This window comes from Suncus etruscus, chromosome 20 (assembly GCF_024139225.1).
Source record: "Suncus etruscus isolate mSunEtr1 chromosome 20, mSunEtr1.pri.cur, whole genome shotgun sequence".
In the NCBI taxonomy this organism is placed as follows: Eukaryota; Metazoa; Chordata; class Mammalia; order Eulipotyphla; family Soricidae; genus Suncus; species Suncus etruscus.
In genome coordinates this window covers 23524979-23547025 of record NC_064867.1, presented here as the reverse complement: position 1 = coordinate 23547025, position 22047 = coordinate 23524979, and the positions used below count along the sequence as shown (strand labels likewise).

General features: G+C 37.8%; 1 protein-coding gene across 1 annotated transcript in view; it reads right to left on the bottom strand.

Annotated features, from left to right (window-relative positions):
- TBC1D5 (TBC1 domain family member 5) overlaps positions 1–22047 on the bottom strand; it is a 543770-nt gene that overhangs the window by 39218 nt on the left and 482505 nt on the right. Inside the window, exon 20 of the mRNA XM_049766154.1 lies at positions 5293–5456. Within this exon, the coding sequence (XP_049622111.1) occupies positions 5293–5456 (164 nt within the window). The remainder of the gene's footprint in view (positions 1–5292; positions 5457–22047) is intronic.

The window sequence follows — 22047 nt, the reverse complement described above, 5'->3', positions numbered from 1 at the left end:
ATTTTTCCCCCCATGTGAATGCTTACTTAGTATTTTAAAACTCTAAGTTTTATAAACCCCATAGACTTGCTGGGGACTTTAATATTTACTCAGTTCTTTCTTTCAACAACTATATGATAATCAATAATTAATAAATCATATTATTCTATAATAAAAAGAGCCTATTTACATAGACTAAAATCACTTTTAGGAATTTCCTTATATTATTTTCAAAATTATTTTGCCTTAAAAATATTCTAGGAAAAATGATTTGGCAACAATTGGTGAACATAGGACTAATAGTGCTCAAATAAGTACAAAATTATTTAACAATCAAATAACCAACTAAAAGATCTTCAGAAAACTAAGTATTAGATGTTAATTATGCTGCCATTTAAAAGTAGAGCATGTGTAAAGTTTTTAGTTTTTTTTCAAGATGAAACCACTACTGAATTTGATAAAAACTTGGTTTTGAGTTAGACCATCCCTAAATGCTCTTTTGTGAATCAAACCGAAGGGAAGATAAATACCTATACTCAAAACTAAAAAAATTAAAGCCCGCTTAAAAAACTTCCTAGTTTTCTTTTTCTCATTTCTTTCAGAAAAGCTTAATAATATTTTTTAAAAAGAACATTATCTAAGACAAAGCTTAATCTGCTCTAAAAGTCTTCTGAACTTTGCATTCATATTATATAGCCAAATCATGAATATTAAACAGGAATAGTTGTGATTTATCCACATCTAAAGAAGATACCTCTTTGGAAGACCTTATAGGAGACCTAAAAGGTTAATACTGAGAGGAAACCAATTTTTAAAGCCTCCATACATGATACTTGTTGAGAATGCGTCATATACTTCACCTTAAAAATAATTTTGCAATGATTAGAATACAATACTACTATTAGATTATCTTTGTTTTTTTTTTAATGCACATTTGCAACTGCTATTATGCCTCATTTTTTACTTGAGATGAACAATTCTTTGACCTCATGTTACTTTAAACTAACAACTAAGACTTATAATCTGAAAGGTCCTGTATAGCTAAAGGTATTTGGGGCCTGTAGTGAGCAATGGCATTATTTCAACTGATAGCAGCTTGCTAATGTGAGATGTTGAAGAGAAAGATATTAATGAAAAACCATCCTTAACTTTTCTGAGTACATGAAATACCTTTCCTCACATCACACTGGGTTGGAACTCAAAGTAAGTAACCTAGGTTGGAAGATACCCAGTCACTGGCTCTGGTGTTATACAAAGATTCTATGGGAGGAGGCCCAGCCTAACATTTCTGGTCAGCCAAGGCTAATTTCTTACTCTTACTTCATGTCTATCATGAACTGGTAGGAGGAATCTGCTCATTGATCAGAGGACCATAATCTGTGGACATAACTACAGAACTAGTCCCTTATCTCTGACAGCAGAAGCACTCGGTGATACATCCAAGTGAGTGCCTAGAATGGAGAGAACTGGACTGACTTCAAAAAGTACTTGACTACAATGCTAAAATAGTAAAATAACCTAGCACTTGGAAAACAATGGGTTGCCTTTTGAAATTTTCTGTGGACTTCCTTCCTACATATCTGGAAATATATCCATATTATTTTATTTTTTATTTATTTTTCCAATGACAGGAATTAAACCCAGGACTGCACCATGTAGATGCTACTCTACTATTCAGCTACATCCCTGCCCCTAAATTCTGAATAATAATTTGGCATTAAGTTTCTTGGTTCACAGCAAGTCTACATAGAAAGTCAGATTTACTCTATTTTTTGCTCAACTTCTCAGCTTCAAGTTACAGTGTCACTGTAAAGAAAAGTAATTAATTGGTGTTGTAGACTAATCCATATGTCACCAAAATATGATAGAATGCAAATGAAACATGTCTCCATATGCCTTTCTCACTTGTTATTTCCATATTCTGGTTCTTCATAGACATGTTCTTCATACACGCAGACACCGCCACTCCTGATTTATTATGCCAATATATTCTATTTTTGTTTTAAATCCTAGTTATTCTTTTTACTCTAAATTTTAGATAACACTTTGAAGAGTTGCAAGTGGTTCTACAAAGCTTGTTATGAAAAACAGTTATCTCAGTCTCACCCTCCACTTCCTCTCTCCAGAAGCATTACTTTCAATTCTTTTTCCGAATGTGTTTTTTTCTCTCTCAATAGTGAGTGCTTGTATTGCTACTTCCTGATTTTTCTAGACCAAATTCTACAATAAATTTTCATAATGGAAGGTGAACATTTAGATTTACTGATCTCTTTTGCCTGCTTCTTTTCCTCCTAGGCAGTCAGCTCACCCCATCCTATCTTCTCAATTATACTGTGACTTCATTACACTAGTTAATAGCTTACAGTCATGTTTGATTCAGTTCTAGTCATAGCCAAGTTATATCTTTCTTTTTCGGTGAACATTTTTTGGGTGGTGGTGGTCAACTGTTCTGTTAAGTGGTTTAGTTTTTGTAATGTCATTAGTAATTCAAACCCACAATCACACCTAGTAGTATAAATATCTAAACTCACTCAAGAATACTAGCCACAATCCAATTTCTTTTTGTTTTTTTGTTTTTCCAAGAAAAAAAAATTCTGGAATCCTCTACTTGCTTCATTATGACTTGGTTTCTACACTTTGGACCTGCTAAACAATTGTACTAAGAGATAATTTTTTTCTTTTCATTTTTTGGCCCACCTGGCAATGCTCAGGTTATACTACTGGTCCTGTGGGGCTCAGGGGGTCAGGTTGGGTACTAGAGATTAAACCTGGGTTGGTCAGATGGGTTCAAGGCAAACACTCTACCCACTCTACTACATACAGCTCTGGCCCTAAGAGATAATTTTGGGGCTTTCCTAAACTATCATTTTGAGGGATTCCCCCCTCCCTCTAGCTCAGCATATATTCTATTTACCTGTTCTCATGTATTCCTCATCCTTAGAATTATGCTCTCATTTTTGTACCGTATCCATGGATTCTGAGAATAGGCACAGGTAAATATTTTGTATTTTAAATGTTTGGAAGTAGATTTATATTATTCTTACAGTTTGCTGGGTATTAAGTCTAGGTTGGAAATAATTTACTTTGATAATAAAGGAATGAAGGCATTCTGTCACTGTTTTGTTTTGGGGGTTACTCTGAACAATTTAACTATTCTGATTCCTGATACTTTGTTGGAAATCTCTTTTATTCTTAACACTACAAGTTTGCAGGATACCTTTGTTCTCAGAATTCTGAACTTTCTTAGTTCAGAATTAGTTTGTGAGTTTATTTTTACTTGTGTAGGGCATCCTGTGAACTTTTTCAATCTGAAACTCAACACTTCTTAAATTGCAGTTATTATTCCCTTACTTTCATTTTCATTGTTCTCCCTTGCATTCTTATTTATTGGATTTAAATTTCTTCATTTAGTGTTTTAATTCTCTTACTAATTATATTTTGCCTTCCATTTTGGACCTGTTACTACATTTATGATTTTTCTGTCAGAGACATTTACCTTGCACAATCTTGGTACAATCTCTTACCTAAAGGGCAATACAGTCCTTAAATTCTGTTATTTAAGTATATTCGTCATGTCTTTTCCAGTATGTGGATCTCTAGTCCAAAGGCCTGGTCTTTCTTAATCCAGAGACACCATCTGGACTCTTAAGAGAATTAAAACCTCAGACTATGATAGTAAGGGAATCTAATTGCTTCTTGAAGAGACTCTTATCTTGAGTTTCACCTTCATTTCATTTCTAGTTTCTGAACTTCCAAACTCATTTGGCCCACAGCCTCCTCTCAAAATACATCACTCAGCACCCTGCTGGTAATTTACCTTCTCTAAGTCTGCAAACAGAAAGCACCCCTGCTCCCTTACACATCCCAGGGTGCAGTACTACCCACTTTGGTAATGCTGTTTTATTGGCTTAAACTAAATTAAGTTGCTTCTTAGTTTTTATACACTGCTTATAGTTTATCAACAGGGCTCAATCTCTCTCCTTCCTTCCTCCCTCCCTCCCTTCCTTCTGCCCTTCCTCCCTTCCTCCCTCCCTCCCTCCCTCCCTCCCTCCCTCCCTCCCTCCCTCCCTTCCTTCCTTCCTTCCTTCCTTCCTTCCTTCCTTCCTTCCTTCCTTCCTTCCTTCCTTCCTTCCTTCCTTCCTTCCTTTCCTTCCTTCCCTCCCTCCCTCCCTCCCTCCCTCCCTCCCTCCCTCCCTCCCTTCCTTCCTTCCTTCCTTCCTTCCTTCCTTCCTTCCTTCCTTCCTTCCTTCCTTCCTTCCTTCCTTCCTTCCTTCCTTTCCTTTCTTCTTTCCTCCTTTGCTCCCTTCTCCTTTCCCTTTCTTTCCTGCCATGCTCAGTGATGCTCAGGCCTTATTCTTGGTTCTGTGTCAGGGATCATTCCTAGTGGGGCTAGTGTACCATAAAGGGTATATAGGATCATATACAGATTAGTGTGTGCAAGACACTTGGGGCCCCAACTGTATTATCTTTCCAGACCTAAAGGTTCAACTTTCTCCTTTTGTTTTTGGGTTACACCCAGCGATGCTTAAGGGCTACTTCTGACTCCACATACAGGAATTTTTGTGGCTAGAGCTTGGGGGATTATATGGGATGCTGGGCACTGAACCAAGGTCAGCCATGGGCAAGGCATACACTTTCTCCACTGAACAATCAATCCAGACCCTCAACGGTTTAACTTTCTTAGGTTGTCACAGTCTTTCTCAGTTAAAAACCTTAACGTTGCCTTCTCTCCTGTTTATAGAGTTTTCTTTACTTACCCTTCCTTGGGGTGGAATTTTTTAATTAGTGGTTTTGAATTTTAGGCCATACCCAGTGGTACTAAGGGCTTACTTCTATCTCTATGCTTATGGATCACTACTGGTGCTTAGGGGGATCAGATGTGGTAGTGGGGATAGAATCCACGTTGGAAGGAATGCACAGCAAGCATCCAGTCTGCTGTTATCTCTCTGGCCCCTAACTAATACCCTATGTTAAAGCTCAGTATGTTTTAAGTATATTAATTTGTTATATGGTAGAGGGTCATTCATTTGAAAAATGCACAGGCACTTATAAAAAGTCATTTGTGGAGAAAAAACAGACTGGGACTTGTAATTCAATTTATTTTAAACTGATGGTTCTCCTCTCTACTGCTTAGCATACAATAGACCATAGCCTTAAAATATTGTTAAAACAACTGCATTAAAGTATTTTTGATGAACTAATAGTCTGTAAAATTTTTAAGAATTTAAAAACTAGGCACCAAGGAAGCTTTAACAAAGGTGGCACTCAAGAGGAAAATGGAAGATAAAGAGAAAATCACCTGTCAGTACTTACAGACTCTTTTCTGCCTATAGTTTTGCTCTGTGAACGGGAACGAGAGATGTTGCTAAAAAAGGAATCTTTCTTTGTAGCAGAGGAAGGTGGAGAACCAGTGAATTCTCTTCCTCCAGGCAAACTCTCAATGCTTGGAGACGAACTGATGTTTTTAGAACTTTGTCCTGTAAAAAATATCAAATTACAATAATGACACACCATAAGTCTTTCACTAGCTACTGTTTTCAATAAAAGATCAATTATAATATTTCTGTTTACAATGCCAATGTAATGACACCATGGAATATTAAAATACATGCATTTTAATGTAGTTGAATAATGCCATTTTGGAAAATTTACCAACGTTTAATTTTCATTTATAATGAAGGAAAACAACTCCATTAAAAATAATAAATCACTGCTACAGTTTCTGCATGTAATTTGTACAATAATAGTTCAAGTTTTGTTTATAAATGGAAAACATTTTAAATTCAATTTTTAGAAAACAGCTAAAATGACTGGATGTTCCTCCTCTAATGAAATTTTCTTCAATAACAGAAGTTAAAACTATTCTATGTACTATTCAAAAAATATCTAAATCTTTTAATAATTTTTCAAGGATTTCTTCCTTTTCATTAATATGAAACCGACAGAATATAGACTCTTGCCTACAGAAGCATCTGCCAAGGGAATGAGGTTTTGGTTCATTTTCTGTCCCTGGGTCTGCTCACCTGGTAGTCCAACACAGCCTTTCTAGCTAAGAGGTTCTGTAGCCCTAAGGCTCCTGCCAAAGGGACTTTGATAAATCCTCCTGAGTAGCTTGGTTTGTACAATTGGCAGCAGCCAGATTTCACTTGAAAAGTGATGAATCTCTCATAAGATTGTTATGGGGACAGTAAGGGTTGAGCAAAACACCTGACATATATGCATTCATTCAAATTTTAGGAACAGAAGGCCTAGTAAATGCCAGATAGTGAAGGATATATGAAGACAATTGAAACAAAAACTATCCTGATTCCATCCTTTAAAATGTTTTCTTTCTGGTTAGGAGAGGCAAATACCTTAATATATTAATATTAGGGAGGACTAGAGAGAAACATCTCAGTAAAGGATATGGGTAGCAGAGAAGAGTGTTGTAATTTAGAAACAGAATGGTCATGAAAGTGTTGCTGAGAATTTGAGCAAAACGTTGAAGGTGACAAGGTCTGTAGCTCTGCAGACAACAGAAAGGACCAGCAAGTGCAAAAGTCACACAGCAGAGCCCTTGGGCTTTCAAGGGTGGCAAAAACAGGGCAAGGGGTGGCAGGTCTCCTGCATGAACACTGGATCAGATCAGCTAGGGATTTTCAGACAATTTTGATGACTTGAACTCTGAGAAGCTTTTGGAAGTCACGAGAGAATTAGAACAGAAGATTGACATGATTTGACTTCATTTGGAAAGGATCACTTTGGTAGCTGTGTTGAGAATAAGGACTAAAATGGGCCTAAAGAAAAACAGAGAAATTTGTTTTGGTCGCTGCAAATATCCAAGTAAGTAGAATGATTATAGTTTGATGGCAAGATGTGGTCAAATTCTAGACAAAACCATCTAGATTCACTTGATACATTCATTAGAGGCTTACAGCAAAGACGATTTGAACTCCAACTGTTCAATTTAAACAATACAGTGCTGATGATGGCAAATCTGTGAATATAGTAAAATTCTCTAAATCATATACTTTAAATTGATTAATTTCATGGTCACTAATGACAAGCAATAAAGGCTATTTTCTCTTCTCACTGTGAGGCAGGCAGGACAGGAGAGGGCCACACAGGACTCTGCCTATTGCTTCCTGCTGAGCTAACAGACAGGTTCCCTTGGGAACCTGAGGATTATGAGGTTCCACTTGGGAGTCTGATGACACTTTTGGCTCTCTCTTTCCCAACCCTGTTTTTTTTTATCTTTTCCTTTTACAGGTGTTATTCTTTTGGGGCCTTCACAATGTCTGCTCCTGGAGCACCTAGCCTGTCAATGGTAATTCTGGAACTGAATGTGAAGGACAGTGGTTGTGGTGTCCCTTAGATTGGCCAAAGTGAGTAGAGCACAGGTCCAGGCCTGGAGATGTCTTAGGCTTATTCCACCTCTATCTTTCTTGGTCCTATCTCCAACCCTTCAGCAGGATTCCAGTTCTGAACTTTCTGAGTTACTTATTCCTGGCAATGGTCTCAAGAACCAGTTCTCTATTTGTTTTAACTATAATGAATCACTAGTATATTTACATTATCATTGTAAAAGCATATTAGTGTAAAATTATCTTTATAAAACTGCTATATTGTGCATACCATAAAATTAAACTTTTAAAAGATTTTTTAGTATATTCAGAGATTAACAATCATCTTAGACTTTATTTTAACCTAAAAAAGAAATCCTGTGGCCACTGCCCTATACTACTAACCTCTCAGTATTCTCTCCACAGTTTTGACAACCACTATTTTCTGTCACCACAGAGATGTTTGCCTTTTATGGACACATCAGACATATTGTGTCCCTATCACTCCATTTTGGAGTGATATGATGTGTAGTCTTTGGTGCTTGACTTCTTTCAGTTGGCAGTTTTTCTCAAGGTTCATTTACTTACAGTATGAACCTCATATATTTTTTTTTACTGCTAAATACTAATACTAAATACTAATACTGCTAAATAAATAAATTCCATTGTGCAGGTAGGTTACATTTTGTTTAGCTACTCATAACTGATGAAACTTCAATTGTATTCATTTCTACCTAGCTACTACATTGCTACAAACATTCAGGTATAAAATTTCGGGTGGATATGTTTTCAGTTCTCCTGGGTAGAAACCTAGGAGAGAAATTTTCTGGTCAGTATGGTATCTCTTCCTGCATTTACTATCTTGACAAACTTTCAAAGTTTTCTATTTGTGAAAGTTGTCTGTACCATCTTCTATTAGCAGTAGAGGGCGCCATTTTTCCTCCATGTCCTTAATAATATTTATAATGGGCTATGTATCTCTTTTAAAGCCAATTTACAGGTGTGAAGTAAAATATCTCTATGGCGTTGATTTGCATCTTCCCACTGAAAATAAGTACTGATAGTACTGATGTTGAACATCTTTTCATGGACTTACATCTGCATTTTTTTCTGGAGAAAAGTCTATTGAAATCCTTTATGAAGTCTTCACATTGGTTTCTTTCATTGCTGAGCTATGTAAGTTTTTTGCATATTTTGGGAACTTCAGACATATGATCTGAAAACTTCTGTACATTAGTTTTTTTTTACTCTGTTGTTGTTTTGGGCCACATCCAATGGCACTCAGGGGTTACTCTTGCTTGGCTCTGTGCTCAGAACACACTTGGCAGGCTCGGGACCTGGTTGCCTGCATGTGAAGCAAATGCCCTACCTGTTGTGCTATTTATCTGGCCCTTTGGGGTTTTTTTGTGTTTTTTTTTTTTTTTTTGTTTTTTTTTGTTTTTTTTTTTTTTTTTTTTGGCTACACCCAGGTTTTCCTCCTCCTGGCTCTGTGTTCAGGAAGCACTCTTGGTGCTTCTGTGGGTGGGTAGGGGCTCTGCCTACAAAGGAGAGTGCCTCTGAAGAAATGTGGTGGCATCTTCTAGAAGCCGGGGTGGTGCTCAGCTCAGAGGTATAAAATATCGTGAACTTTGGTTTTACAGAAACAAAGACTGAAATTTGGCAAATTATGCAAATGAGCATAAAAAAAAGACTTTCCCTCCAATTTCCCACACCTTGAATTTAACTCGAAACCTGTATATTTTCTTCTGAAACTTAGCGTGAATAAGTTTTTTTTTATAGAGTTCCCAGTTCTCAGTCTTATCAATGAACAATTTTATGAATAAGATTTTATAATGAGTTCTCTGGTAATTTTAAGAATTTCCTCATCATCCTGAAGTTCTGTGAGTTTAGAAACACAAGGTTGCTAAAATCATGCTTCTTTTCATAGGATCCTGCTCACTGGATTTTCACAGCATCAGGTCAACCTATTTAGCTCTGGGAAATTCTCTTTACTATTCTTTTGATTACTACACTCTACCAATCATCTCTAAACTCTCAGAATTTGACAGTGTAATTGATCTAAAATTCTAGGTAGAAGCATTAAAATTTTGTTATACTCCTACAAAAGAAGCAATTCTATGGACTATTACAATTTATTTACTTACTTCCAAAAATTAAAAGTATAATTATAAATATACATGTATAAGTATCTACATATATACAGAGGCATGCAGCATGCATGACTCCATTTATTAGGGAAGCACACACCAGACGTGGCTTTTGGCTTTCCTGGTGCAGTGCCTAATTTTCCTCCCAAGAAATATCTGCCAGAAGGCCCATTGGAGAAGCCAATTATTGAGCCTTGCATAGATTACTGGCTATATTTCTGACATGCTGTAACATATTTCTCTTTTCCTTTTATTTTGATTTTTGTCTCCTTTTCTACTACAGTAATTTGGCCTTAGCTATCCTGCAGTCACAAAGAAATTTCAGTACCAAAGAAAGCCCACCAAAAGCTCCCCGCTGGCTAGTATATTTGTAACTCTTACTTCGAGTATAACCTGGCACCAGCAGCCCGTTTTTCTGAGTCTAGCTCCATGATGGTAAACAATTATTTCAGTCCCCCCAAAAATCCATTTTTCGGCCACTGCAAATACATTTCTTCCAAAACCTACCTGTCTCCTGTTTCTTGAAAAACCTGTTTTTTGCTTACCCAAAAACATCTTCAGCTCATGTTTCCCCTTACCTCTAGCTCTTTCTCACCTATATCTGGCAGTTATTTGATATGTAGATTCTAGGGTCCGGTACCATTGTGTTGTCCCTCCTAATGATCCTCTGCCCTTTGTTTTCTCTGAGGACACCTTGCATACCAGAGTTGTGCTTAAAATGTCCTCAGCTGAAAAGTAAAATTTGTGTCTTGTCTCATAGACGTGGTCCCCCATACAATGCATTTTGTGTGGTCTTAATTATTTCATATTTCATATTCGTCTACCTCGTGTACCCACTTTCATCCATGAAGGTTTTATGACCCCACTAAAGTTTTGCTTAGGGATGCAAGACGTCTGCAGCACATATGTATACAGTATACACTTATATACTCTTGTAAAATTTTGCCATGAATACCTTCTGGAGGGTTTTCTATCTATTTACATATCTTATATACCTTTCTGTATTATAGTTAATAAGCAACTGGGAAATTTTTCCATTTATAAAAAATTATAAATTACCAAAGAAAAATGATTCCAGTTTGTATAAATCATTTCCATGTTGAAGTTGAAAAAAACTAAGAAATCTGTTATCTGATTCTAGAGTTTATCTAGATTTTATCATTACTTTTTCTTCCAACTCTCCCTTCATACACTCTCCCTATTAGTCAAGTTAAAGAAGAAATAAGAAAGTCTAAAGAAATAATGCACTGAGATATCTGCAGATGCTATCTCTGCACACACATGGACCATGACATAAAACCCATTTAACCTCGAAGACACTGTGAGCAGTGTCTTGGAGATTCTAATCTGGAGTAGTGGGTCTTGGAGAGTCTAATTTGCCCAAAGATACACATTATATATATATATATATATATATATATATATATATATATATATATATATATATATATATACCATAACACTTGGCCAAACTTAAAGATGATGCCAACACATCATTACATTTCTGTATTACAGAGATGATTGTAAAACAAAAAAGAACTTCACTGAGAAACCAGGTTTGGAGAATAGAACCAACTACTCTATAATAAGCACAAACATATGTTGAGATGGCTTTCTTTAGAAAGGGAAAAGAGATAACTGTCGACTCTCATATATATATATTCAATGACAGTCCATGATTGCCCAATGCCTCTAGGACAGAAACTGAGCTTGCCTGCCAATAGTGTGACTGCTGGCTTCACCTGCTGGAGAAAGCTAGTTCACTCAGTATGTGGACTAAGGTGGAGCTCACACCTAATAAGGATCAGCCAGTATTTACTGTGGAACATCAAAGTCTCTGCAGATACCAGAGTAGCTTAGTAGAAATCTAATGTGAGTTACATAAATGATTTTAAATTTTCTATGAATCTCATTTCAAAAGTAAAGTAGAATTAATTGTTTTTGCTTGTTTTGGGTCATACCCAGCTGTGCACACACAGAGCATAACTTCTGGCTTCACTCTTAGAGATCACTCTTACCAGGCTTGGGACCATATGGGATACGGGAATCGAACCAAGGTCGATGGTATGCAAAGCAAATGCCCTACCTGCTGTGCTATCATTCCAGCCTGGAATTAATTTTTGACTACTTCTTTGAGCCTGATCATTATATTTTGATTAAAAAAAAACATGTAACGGGGCCGGAGAGATAGCATGGAGGTAAGGTGTTTTCTTGCATGCGGAAGGACAGTGGTTTGAATCCCGGCATCCCATATGGTCCCCCGAGCCTGCCAGGGGTGATTTCTGAGCGTAGACCCAGTAGTAACCCCTGAGCGCTGCTGGGTGTGACCCCCCAAAAATAACGTGTAACGCAAACATGTAATATGTGCATGAACATGTTTATAAAATTAAAAAAATTAGATATTTGAAATTCACTTTTCTATACTGTATTCAAAATCCAGCTCATATTTAATATTTAAGGCCTGCAGTTCAAGTGTTCAGTGATCATATTGTCTAGGGAATACCATCATGCTAGCAGAGAGATAACATACAGTTTAAGCTTCCTTCCTCAGACGGGTATAGCTAAGTAACTCATAACAGATGAGGTAGTAATATCTAGGGGAATTTCTCTAATAATTCATCTTACCCATTATTTAAAAGGTGAGAATAAGAACACAATACAGAAAGACCAAAAACAGTCTGTCCCTCAAAGAGAAACATCATCCATTGGTGTAAGACTCCACCTGCCCTTCTTCTCCAGAGGAAACTATCTTGTTTTGTTGTTTTTGGCTACACCTGGTTTCATTGAGGGGTTATTCATGGCTCTGAGCTCAAGAATAAGTCCTATCATCACTGATTTCAGACAGGAAAGCAGAGTGAGAACTAAAGGAGCTTGGTAGAACTGACCAACTCAGCTGGTACAGGTAAAAGACTAAATGACCTTTAACAAAGGCTGAGGTGGTAGATATGAGAAATGTTTCTGCAGTACTACTTCTCAAGCCATTTCAGTACCTATTTGAACAAACTTATGTAGGCTCGGTTTGAAGCTCAACTACCACACAGCTGTGGGTTCTAAACAAATCACTGATCCTTCATAAGCTGCCCTCTTGTTTACAAGTGATACGAAAATTTACTTCATGTTTGCTGTGTGTCCTGAGTGAGTTGTTTGGTTTTCCCTGGGGCTAAGTATGTGTGCTAAGAATGGGCTAAGTATGCAGTAGCCGTGCACTGGCAAGTTGGTGAGCTCTAACTAAATAAAAACAGGTAGTTTCAGAGCAGGAATCCACATGGAAGATTTACTTTTTTTCTATTCTTACATGGGTTACACCTTTCAGTACTCCCACAGACTTCATCTAACTATGTAAATTGCACAAGAGACAACTTAGTACAACAGCTAATATCCAGTCTAGATCTAATTGCTAAGATATATACCCTATTATTTTTAATTTATTTATTTGTAAGTTTATTATTATTATTATTATTAGTATTAGTATTAGTAGTAGTAGTAGTAGTAGTAAGCTGTGGCTTCACTTATCCTAAAGAGCACAGAGGTACCCTTTGGGTTAGATATGTGTTGAGATACAGAACTTATCCTTCATTCTCTTTCCCTCTAAAATTCTGTGCTATAAACCACTAGGCGTTTCTGTTAAGGGCCTACGTCAACTGAGTTTCATAGAAATCACTAAAAAGCCTTGAAAATGGGAGAAAGTAAAGGAAGGGCAAAGTATTCTTTTTTGAACATTTTCATAGCTTTCTTTAAACTCAAAAGGGAAATAATAAGGGTTGGGGTCAATTCCTAAATATATAGTCAGTTCCCCACCAAATCGAGTTACTTGGACATCAGAGACCCAAAAGCAAAACGTTTGAGAAGCTAGGAGGTCAATAGGGTGGGAATGGGAGGTTGGCCCAGAAGAGGAGAAAGGAAAAAGGTATAAAGCTTGTGCTTGTGAGCCTGGAAGGGAGAATATATTTCTAAAGTAACTAAAGAGAAAACAAGAGCTCTGTCTGGTAACATTCTGTTAACCTCACAGATTTCAGTGACAATGTCAGCACAGAGGCTGATAACTGCTCATTGAAAGCACACAGCTGGTAATCATGAGTGACAGAAGCAGGTCAGGCCTGAAACCCTGGAAAAGACTGCCTGGACCACAGAGGTAGTAGGAACTGGCACAGGTGCTCAATGCGTGGTTTTAGACTATCAGAAGTAATTTTAGGATGAAGAAGACAGATGAGGGTGCTCTTTCATAGTTTGGATCTGAGAACCAAGGAGATATTTGAAGAAAGCAAATAATGGTACTATATTACCACACCACCAGGGCTAAAGAGCACCCAGTTTTCCTATGAGGTAGATATTGTCAAAACTTCCTATAAATACTTTTGAAGTAGCAGTTATAGCTAGATCTATCCTTTATTAAACATACAGGAAGTATGTTAAATAATCTCCCTGAGTCACTGGTAGACAACAAGAGAGTCGGAGTTCACACAGCAACCTGATTCCAGAGCCCACCCTGGGCACAGACTTTCCCTTGTAGATTGGGTCAAGTGAGCTTTCATCAGTGTTACCTAAAATCTGATGATTAGATGAAAGGAAAATGGAACGAGGTCTTTGAAAGTAAAGGACACATTTTGACTTTGTTCTCAATCTAAGAACAACTCATTTTTTTGATGTCTTCTAGAATATTCCAATTCTGAAAAAGTTTGATGTTTTCCCAAATTCATTTTACATTGTAAGTGCATATTATGTTAATATGTATATCTTTCTTAAAGCGATTATAAAGAACATAATGAAGCATTTGCTTTGCTTCAGGACTATCATTCCTCAATAAGAACGAAGACCAATATGGGCGATTTTCTGTTTCTTTACTCTCCTTTAAGTAGGTGTCTCTCTGGCCATTACTGTCTTCTTCCTTTTGCTTTGTTAGGACAATTTGTGGCTTGTCTATTACCCTGGACATTTCTTGGAATAGGTTTTTGAGTCCAAAGTGAAAAGACATGTGAGCTCTGATCATACTAACATTTTTGCACATTGCTTCTCTGTTTTAAAGATTGTTTTTCCCAAAAAAACTAATTATGAATTAAATTCAGGAAAACAGGGTGGCAAAAAGAAGTTGGAAGAGGAGAAAGGAGAAAAAGGAGGGCTTATTTTTTCATGTAAAGCCTTTCATTGTGATTGCTTAATGGGTGTTTTCCTTTTACCTCAGGTGTCTCAATCATTTTCTTGGAGGCAGAAAGATTTTTGACCTTCTCCTGTTATTTTTCAAAATAACTTGGTAATGATAACCTCTTTCATCCATGAGGCAAATGCATACACAAAAGTAAGCATTTTTTTAAAACACTCATGAAAAATCACTTAAGAAATAAAAATGTATTTCTTACTGGTTCATATGATCATAATTTATATACATATGTGGTTGGAGACTAAATTATCTTTGGTCAGTGTTTTCATATATATGTGAATGTCACAGACATGTTTTTAGCTTATAAATAAGTCTCATATCTCTTTTAAAAGTTTCTCAGATAGATAAAAACCGGCTATCCTTTGCAAAAGCTGGCTCCCTGTGTGTGACACCAGGCGGGGAAAATCCGCGAAAGTACACCGGCCCAGTGGGGCTCAGCTGTGAAAGACTGTGAGTGTGACCTGTCTATGTCTGTCTACTGTCCTCTTGCGTGAAACTCTTGCGAGTGGGGCAAAAAGAGCCTCCAGAAACCTCGCTTGCCCAGACGCCATTTTCAGGGAGGGACTTCAGAGCATAAAAGCCGGCTATCCTTTGCAAAAGCTGGCTCCCTGTGTGTGACACCAGGCGGGGAAAATCCGCGAAAGTACACCGGCCCAGTGGGGCTCAGCTGTGAAAGACTGTGAGTGTGACCTGTCTATGTCTGTCTACTGTCCTCTTGCGTGAAACTCTTGCGAGTGGGGCAAAAAGAGCCTCCAGAAACCTCGCTCGCCCAGACGCCATTTTCAGGGAGGGACTTCAGAGCATAAAAACCGGCTATCCTTTGCAAAAGCTGGCTCCCTGTGTGTGACACCAGGCGGGGAAAATCCGCGAAAGTACACCGGCCCAGTGGGGCTCAGCTGTGAAAGACTGTGAGTGTGACCTGTCTATGTCTGTCTACTGTCCTCTTGCGTGAAACTCTTGCGAGTGGGGCAAAAAGAGGCTCAGAGGAGCACGGCCGCTCCGCTTCGCTACGCGGCCGCGCACTCTTTCTAAGGAAAGAACTCCATTGCAACAAGAAGGAAAAATCACACTAAGAACGGCGCTATATCACAGAAGCAAACATTTCTCTCTGGACTGTCTTCTCTGTTACATGCTCGGGCCTAAGATTTGACCCAGTGTGAGGCTTCATCCACGGAGGACTCCCCTCCCTTAGAGGCAAGTCAGCCCATCCAGAAAGGGAGGAGCCAGAGGAGTGTGCTGCCTACATCATATAGACAATGAATACCACTACAACACGTAGAAAAACCCACAATACAAATGTGACAATGGGGAAACAGCGCAGGCCAGCATCAGACATAGAGAATGAAGATGACAATTCTGAGGACCAGATAATGACTGAACAACTAATCAACCTCTCAGATAAGGACTTTAGACTAGCAATATGGAAGGTGCTCAACAGACTCCAAGAAACCATGGATCGAGTTGAACAGAACACTAATAAGAACCAAGAAAATATGAAGGCAGAAATGACAAAACTCCAAACTGAAATAACATGTCAACTAACAGGCCTGAAAAACTCAGTAAACGAAGTGAATGACAAAATGGATAAGCTCTGGGACAGGGTATCAGAAGCTGAGAATAGACTTGGTGCTGTGGAAGATGAGATACATAACAATTCCATACAGCAGGAGAGATTGGACAAAAAACTTAAAGCAAATGAGCAGACAATGGAAAAATTAGTCAAAGAATGGGAACAGACGAAAATAGAAGTCTATGATAAGATCAACAGAAACAACTTAAGAATCATTGGAGTCCCAGAGACCCAGGAAGAAAATTTCCAGGAAGAATCAATGGTCAAGAACATCATTAAAGAGAAACTTCCAGAGCTAAAGAATATATGTGATCAAATCCTGCATGCCCGAAGAGTACCAACCAAAAGAGACCCCAGAAAAACCACCCCAAGACACATCCTAGTCACAATGACAAATCCCACAGATAGAGACAGAATTCTGAAAACAGCAAGATCAAAAGGGGAAATCATGTTCAAGCAAGCTTCCCTGAGATTTACAGCAGACCTGTCACCAGAAACGCTCAATGCCAGAAAGCAGTGGTGGGATATTGTGACAAGACTGAATGAAATGAATGCTTCACCCAGAATACTATACCCAGCAAAACTCACTTTCCGGTTTGATGGAAGAATACATGGTTTCACAGACAAAAAACAGCTCAGAAACTTCACAGACACAAAACCAGTCTTAAGAGAAAAACTGAAAGACCTAATCTAAGACAAGACTACCCAAAAGACACACCAAATTTTGAAATAAAGATGGCGTTAAATCCCAGGACAATTCTTTCTCTCAACGTCAATGGACTAAATGCACCAGTTAAGAGACACAGAGTGGCTAAATGGATCAAAAAACTCAATCCAACCTTCTGCTGCCTACAAGAAACGCACCTGAATAGTCAGAACAAACATAGACTCAAAATAAAAGGCTGGAGAAAAGTTATCCAAGCAAACAACACCCATAAAAAAGCTGGAGTGGCCATACTAATATCAGATAATGCAAACTTTATACTCAGGAAGGTTGTAAGGGACAAAGACGGACATTTTATATTAATCAAGGGGTACGTAGAGCAGGAAGAATTCACTCTCCTAAACATATATGCACCGAATGAGGGGCCAGCAAAATATTTAATACAACTGCTGACAAATCTGAAAAATAATATCAACAACAACACAATAATTGTGGGGGACCTAAACACGGCTTTGTCAACACTGGACAGGTCAACCAGACTGAAACCCAACAAGAATATACTAGACCTGAGGAGAGAAATGGAAGAAAGAGGCCTAGTGGATATATATAGGACACTCCATCCCCAGAAACCTGGATACACATTCTTCTCCAATGTACATGGGACATTCTCCAGGATAGACTACATGCTGGCACATAAAACATACCTCCATAAGATCAAGAGGATAGAAATTTTGCAGACTACCTTCGCTGACCACAAGGCTCTGAAATTATTTGTGAACTCCAAAGGGACTCAGAAGAAACACTTTAACACCTGGAAGTTAAACAGCCTCATGCTCAATAACCAGTGGGTCCGAGATGAAATCAAGGAGGAAATAAAAAGGTTCCTGGAAACAAATGACAATAAAGACACAAACTCTCAGAACTTATGGGACACAGCAAAAGCAGTACTGAGAGGAAAATTTATAGCTTTGCAAGCACACATCAGGAAGGAAGAAGGAGCTTACCTGAGTAGCTTAATGACACAGCTAATAGAACTAGAAAATGCTCAACAAAAGGACCCAAGAACAGGAAGACAGAAGGAAATAACAAAGCTGAGAGCAGAAATCAACGAAGTGGAAACTCAAAAAACAATCCGAAAGATCAACGAAAGCAGAAGTTGGTTCTTTGAAAAAATAAACAAGATTGATAGACCACTGGCAAACCTAACAAAGAAAGAGAGAGAGAGAAACTTGATAACTCGTATCAGGAATGAAAAAGGAGAGATCACTACTGATATGACAGAGATTCAAAGGGTAATCAGAAACTACTTTGAAAAACTCTACGCCACTAAAAATGAGAACCTGGAAGAAATGGATAAATTCTTGGACTCTTATAATCTTCCACGGTTGAAGGAAGAGGATGTAGCATATCTAAACACCCCCATCACCATTGATGAAATTAAAACAGTAATCAAATGTCTGCCGAAAAACAAAAGCCCAGGTCCAGATGGATTCACTAATGAATTCTATCAAACTTTCCAAGAGGAACTACTGCCAATCTTGGCAAGACTCTTTCATGAAATTGAACAAACAGAAACACTTCCAAATAGCTTTTATGAAGCCAACATCACCTTGATACCTAAACCAGACAGAGACGCTACCAAAAAAGAAAATTACAGACCAATATCACTGATGAATGCAGATGCAAAGATCCTCAACAAAATCCTGGCAAATAGGATTCAATGCCTCATTAAGAAGATCATCCACTACGATCAAGTAGGTTTCATCCCAGGAATGCAAGGCTGGTTTAACATCCGTAAATCTATCAACATAATACACAACATCAATAACAAGAAAAATAAAAACCACATGATCATATCAATAGATGCAGAGAAAGCATTTGATAAGGTCCAACACCCATTCTTGATCAAAACTCTCAGCAAGATGGGAATGGAGGGAACCTTTCTCAATATAGTGAAGGCCATCTACCACAAGCCAGTGGCAAATATTATCCTCAATGGAGAAAAACTGAAAGCCTTCCCTCTAAATTCTGGCACAAGACAAGGCTGTCCTCTCTCACCACTCCTATTCAACATAGCACTGGAAGTACTTGCTATAGCGATTAGGCAAGAAAAGGATATCAAGGGAATCCAGATAGGAAAGGAAGAAGTCAAGCTCTCACTGTTTGCAGATGACATGATACTCTACTTAGAAAACCCTAAAGACTCTATCAAAAAGCTTCTAGAAACAATAGACTCATATAGCAAGGTGGCAGGCTACAAAATTAACACACAAAAATCAATGGCCTTTCTATACACCAACAGTAATAAAGAAGAAATGGACATTAAGAAAACAACCCCATTCACAATAGTACCACACAAACTCAAATATCTTGGAATCAACTTGACTAAATATGTGAAGGACCTATACAAAGAAAACTATAAAACTCTGCTCCAAGAAATAAGAGAGGACACACGGAAATGGAAACACATACCCTGCTCATGGATTGGCAGGATTAACATCATCAAAATGTCAATACTCCCCAAGGCATTATACAGATTTAATGCCATCCCTCTAAAGATACCCATGACATTCTTCAAAGAAGTGGATCAGACACTTTTGAAATTCATTTGGAACAATAAACACCCTCGAATAGCTAAAGCAATCATTGGGAAAAAGAATATGGGAGGAATTACTTTTCCCAACTTTAAACTGTACTACAAAGCAACAGTTATCAAAACAGCATGGTATTGGAATAAGGATAGGTCCTCAGATCAGTGGAATAGGCTTGAATACTCAGAAAATGTTCCCCAGAGATACAACCATCTAATTTTTGATAAAGGAGCAGGAAATCCTAAATGGAGCAGGGAAAGCCTCTTCAACAAGTGGTGTTGGCACAATTGGATAGCCACTTGCAAAAAATTAAACTTAGACCCCCAGCTAACATCATGTACAAAGGTAAAATCCAAATGGATTAAAGACCTCGATATCAGCCCCAAAACCATAAGATATATAGAACAGCACATAGGCAAAACACTACAGGACATTACAGGCATCTTCAAGGAGGAAACTGCACTCTCCAAGCAAGTGAAAGCAGAGATTAACAGATGGGAATATATTAAGCTGAGAAGCTTCTGCACCTCAAAGGAAATAGTGCCCAGGATACAAGAGCCACCCACTGAGTGGGAGAAACTATTCACCCAATACCCATCAGATAAGGGGCTAATCTCCAAAATATACAAGGCACTGACAGAACTTTACAAGAAAAAAACATCTAACCCCATCAAAAAATGGGGAGAAGAAATGAACAGACACTTTGACAAAGAAGAAATACGCATGGCCAAAAGACACATGAAAAAATGTTCCACATCACTAATCATCAGGGAGATGCAAATCAAAACAACGATGAGATACCACCTCACACCCCAGAGAATGGCACACATCACAAAGAATGAGAATAAACAGTGTTGGCGGGGATGTGGAGAGAAAGGAACTCTTATCCACTGCTGGTGGGAATGCTGTCTAGTTCAACCTTTATGGAAAGCGATATGGAGATTCCTCCAAAAACTGGAAATCGAGCCCCCATACGATCCAGCTATACCACTCCTAGGAATATACCCTAGGAACACAAAAATACAATACAAAAACCCCTTCCTTACACCTATATTCATTGCAGCTCTATTTACCATAGCAAGACTCTGGAAACAACCAAGATGCCCTTCAACAGATGAATGGCTAAAGAAACTGTGGTACATATACACAATGGAATATTATGCAGCTGTCAGGAGAGATGAAGTCATGAAATTTTCCTATACATGGATGTACATGGAATCTATTATGCTGAGTGAAATAAGTCAGAGAGAGAGAGAAAAACGCAGAATGGTCTCACTCATCTATGGGTTTTAAGAAAAATGAAAGACACCCTTGTAATAATAATTTTCAGACACAAAAGAGAAAAGAGCTGGAAGTTCCAGCTCACCTCAGGAAGCTCACCACAAAGAGTGATGAGTTTAGTTAGAGAAATAACTACATTTTGAACTGTCCTAATATTGAGAATGTATGAGGGAAATGTAGAGCCTGTTTAGGGTACAGGCGGGGGTTGGGTGGGGAGGAGGGTGATTTGGGACTTGGGTGATGGGAATGTTGCACTGGTGATGGGTGGTGTTCCTTTTATGACTGAAACCCAAACACAATCATGTATGTAATCAAGGTGTTTAAATAAAAAAAAAATTAAAAAAAAAAAAAAAAAAAAAGTTTCTCAGATAAAGATACAAGTTTCAGAAATAATTCTGAAGAAATCATGTAAGTCTTTAAACATCAAATCCTCCTGTGAAACATTTAAAAAAATTGCAACTTATACTTAGATATAAAATGGAACTTTCCCTAAAAATTTTAAAAGTTATTTATTAACCCAAATTGTGGAATTTCATTAATATTCAGCATTTTTAATCAAAAAGTTAAAATCCATATAACTGTTCTGAATGCATTTTTCCTGAAAATGTATGTGTTACTTAGAAAGTGCATCTGCTCTTCAAATATTAAACAGTCCCCAATGGGTTTGGCATCTCTAATAAAGTTTTCCAGCTTCTAATATTTCTGATCCTATTAGGTATAGGTTGTTGCCATTGCTATTTGGGTTCCTCCTTCTCTTTGCTTTTGGACATCCCACTCTATAGAGTGGTTAGAATTTTCCTGAACAGACTGATACAACCTCTATCAGAAACTCTATCAGGGCAAGTGGGAAGAATTTTCAGTGTGCTCCTGCCAAAGAGCTGGGGCAGTCAGGGTCATCTAAAGTACTGGCCAATGCCCAAGAAACCCAGTAAAGCTGAAGTGAAAAGGAGGAGACCAACAAAAATAGAGCTTTGCAGATAGTTGGCACAATAAATACATGAATGACATTATTCTACTTATACAGGGCAAGTTATTTGAACAAAACCATATATCCTCCTTCTTCGAGGTGCTCATAAGAAAGTAACATTGCTAACACTTGACCTGCAAGGAAAAATAAACTGATTGTTGTCAAAGAACCTGTAAACTATGTGTTAGTTTGCTTATTCTGAATTCTTTTAAGTATCACTGACTCATAGGTATAAATTGGGCTTTCAAAGTTAAAGACTGTTTTGCAGTAAATTAGCTTTAAAAAGTTTAGCAGACTAACTTTGCATTAACAAAACATGTTAATGTTTTGGGTGGCTCAATTTTTATTTTAGAAAGCAAACTGAAGTCCTA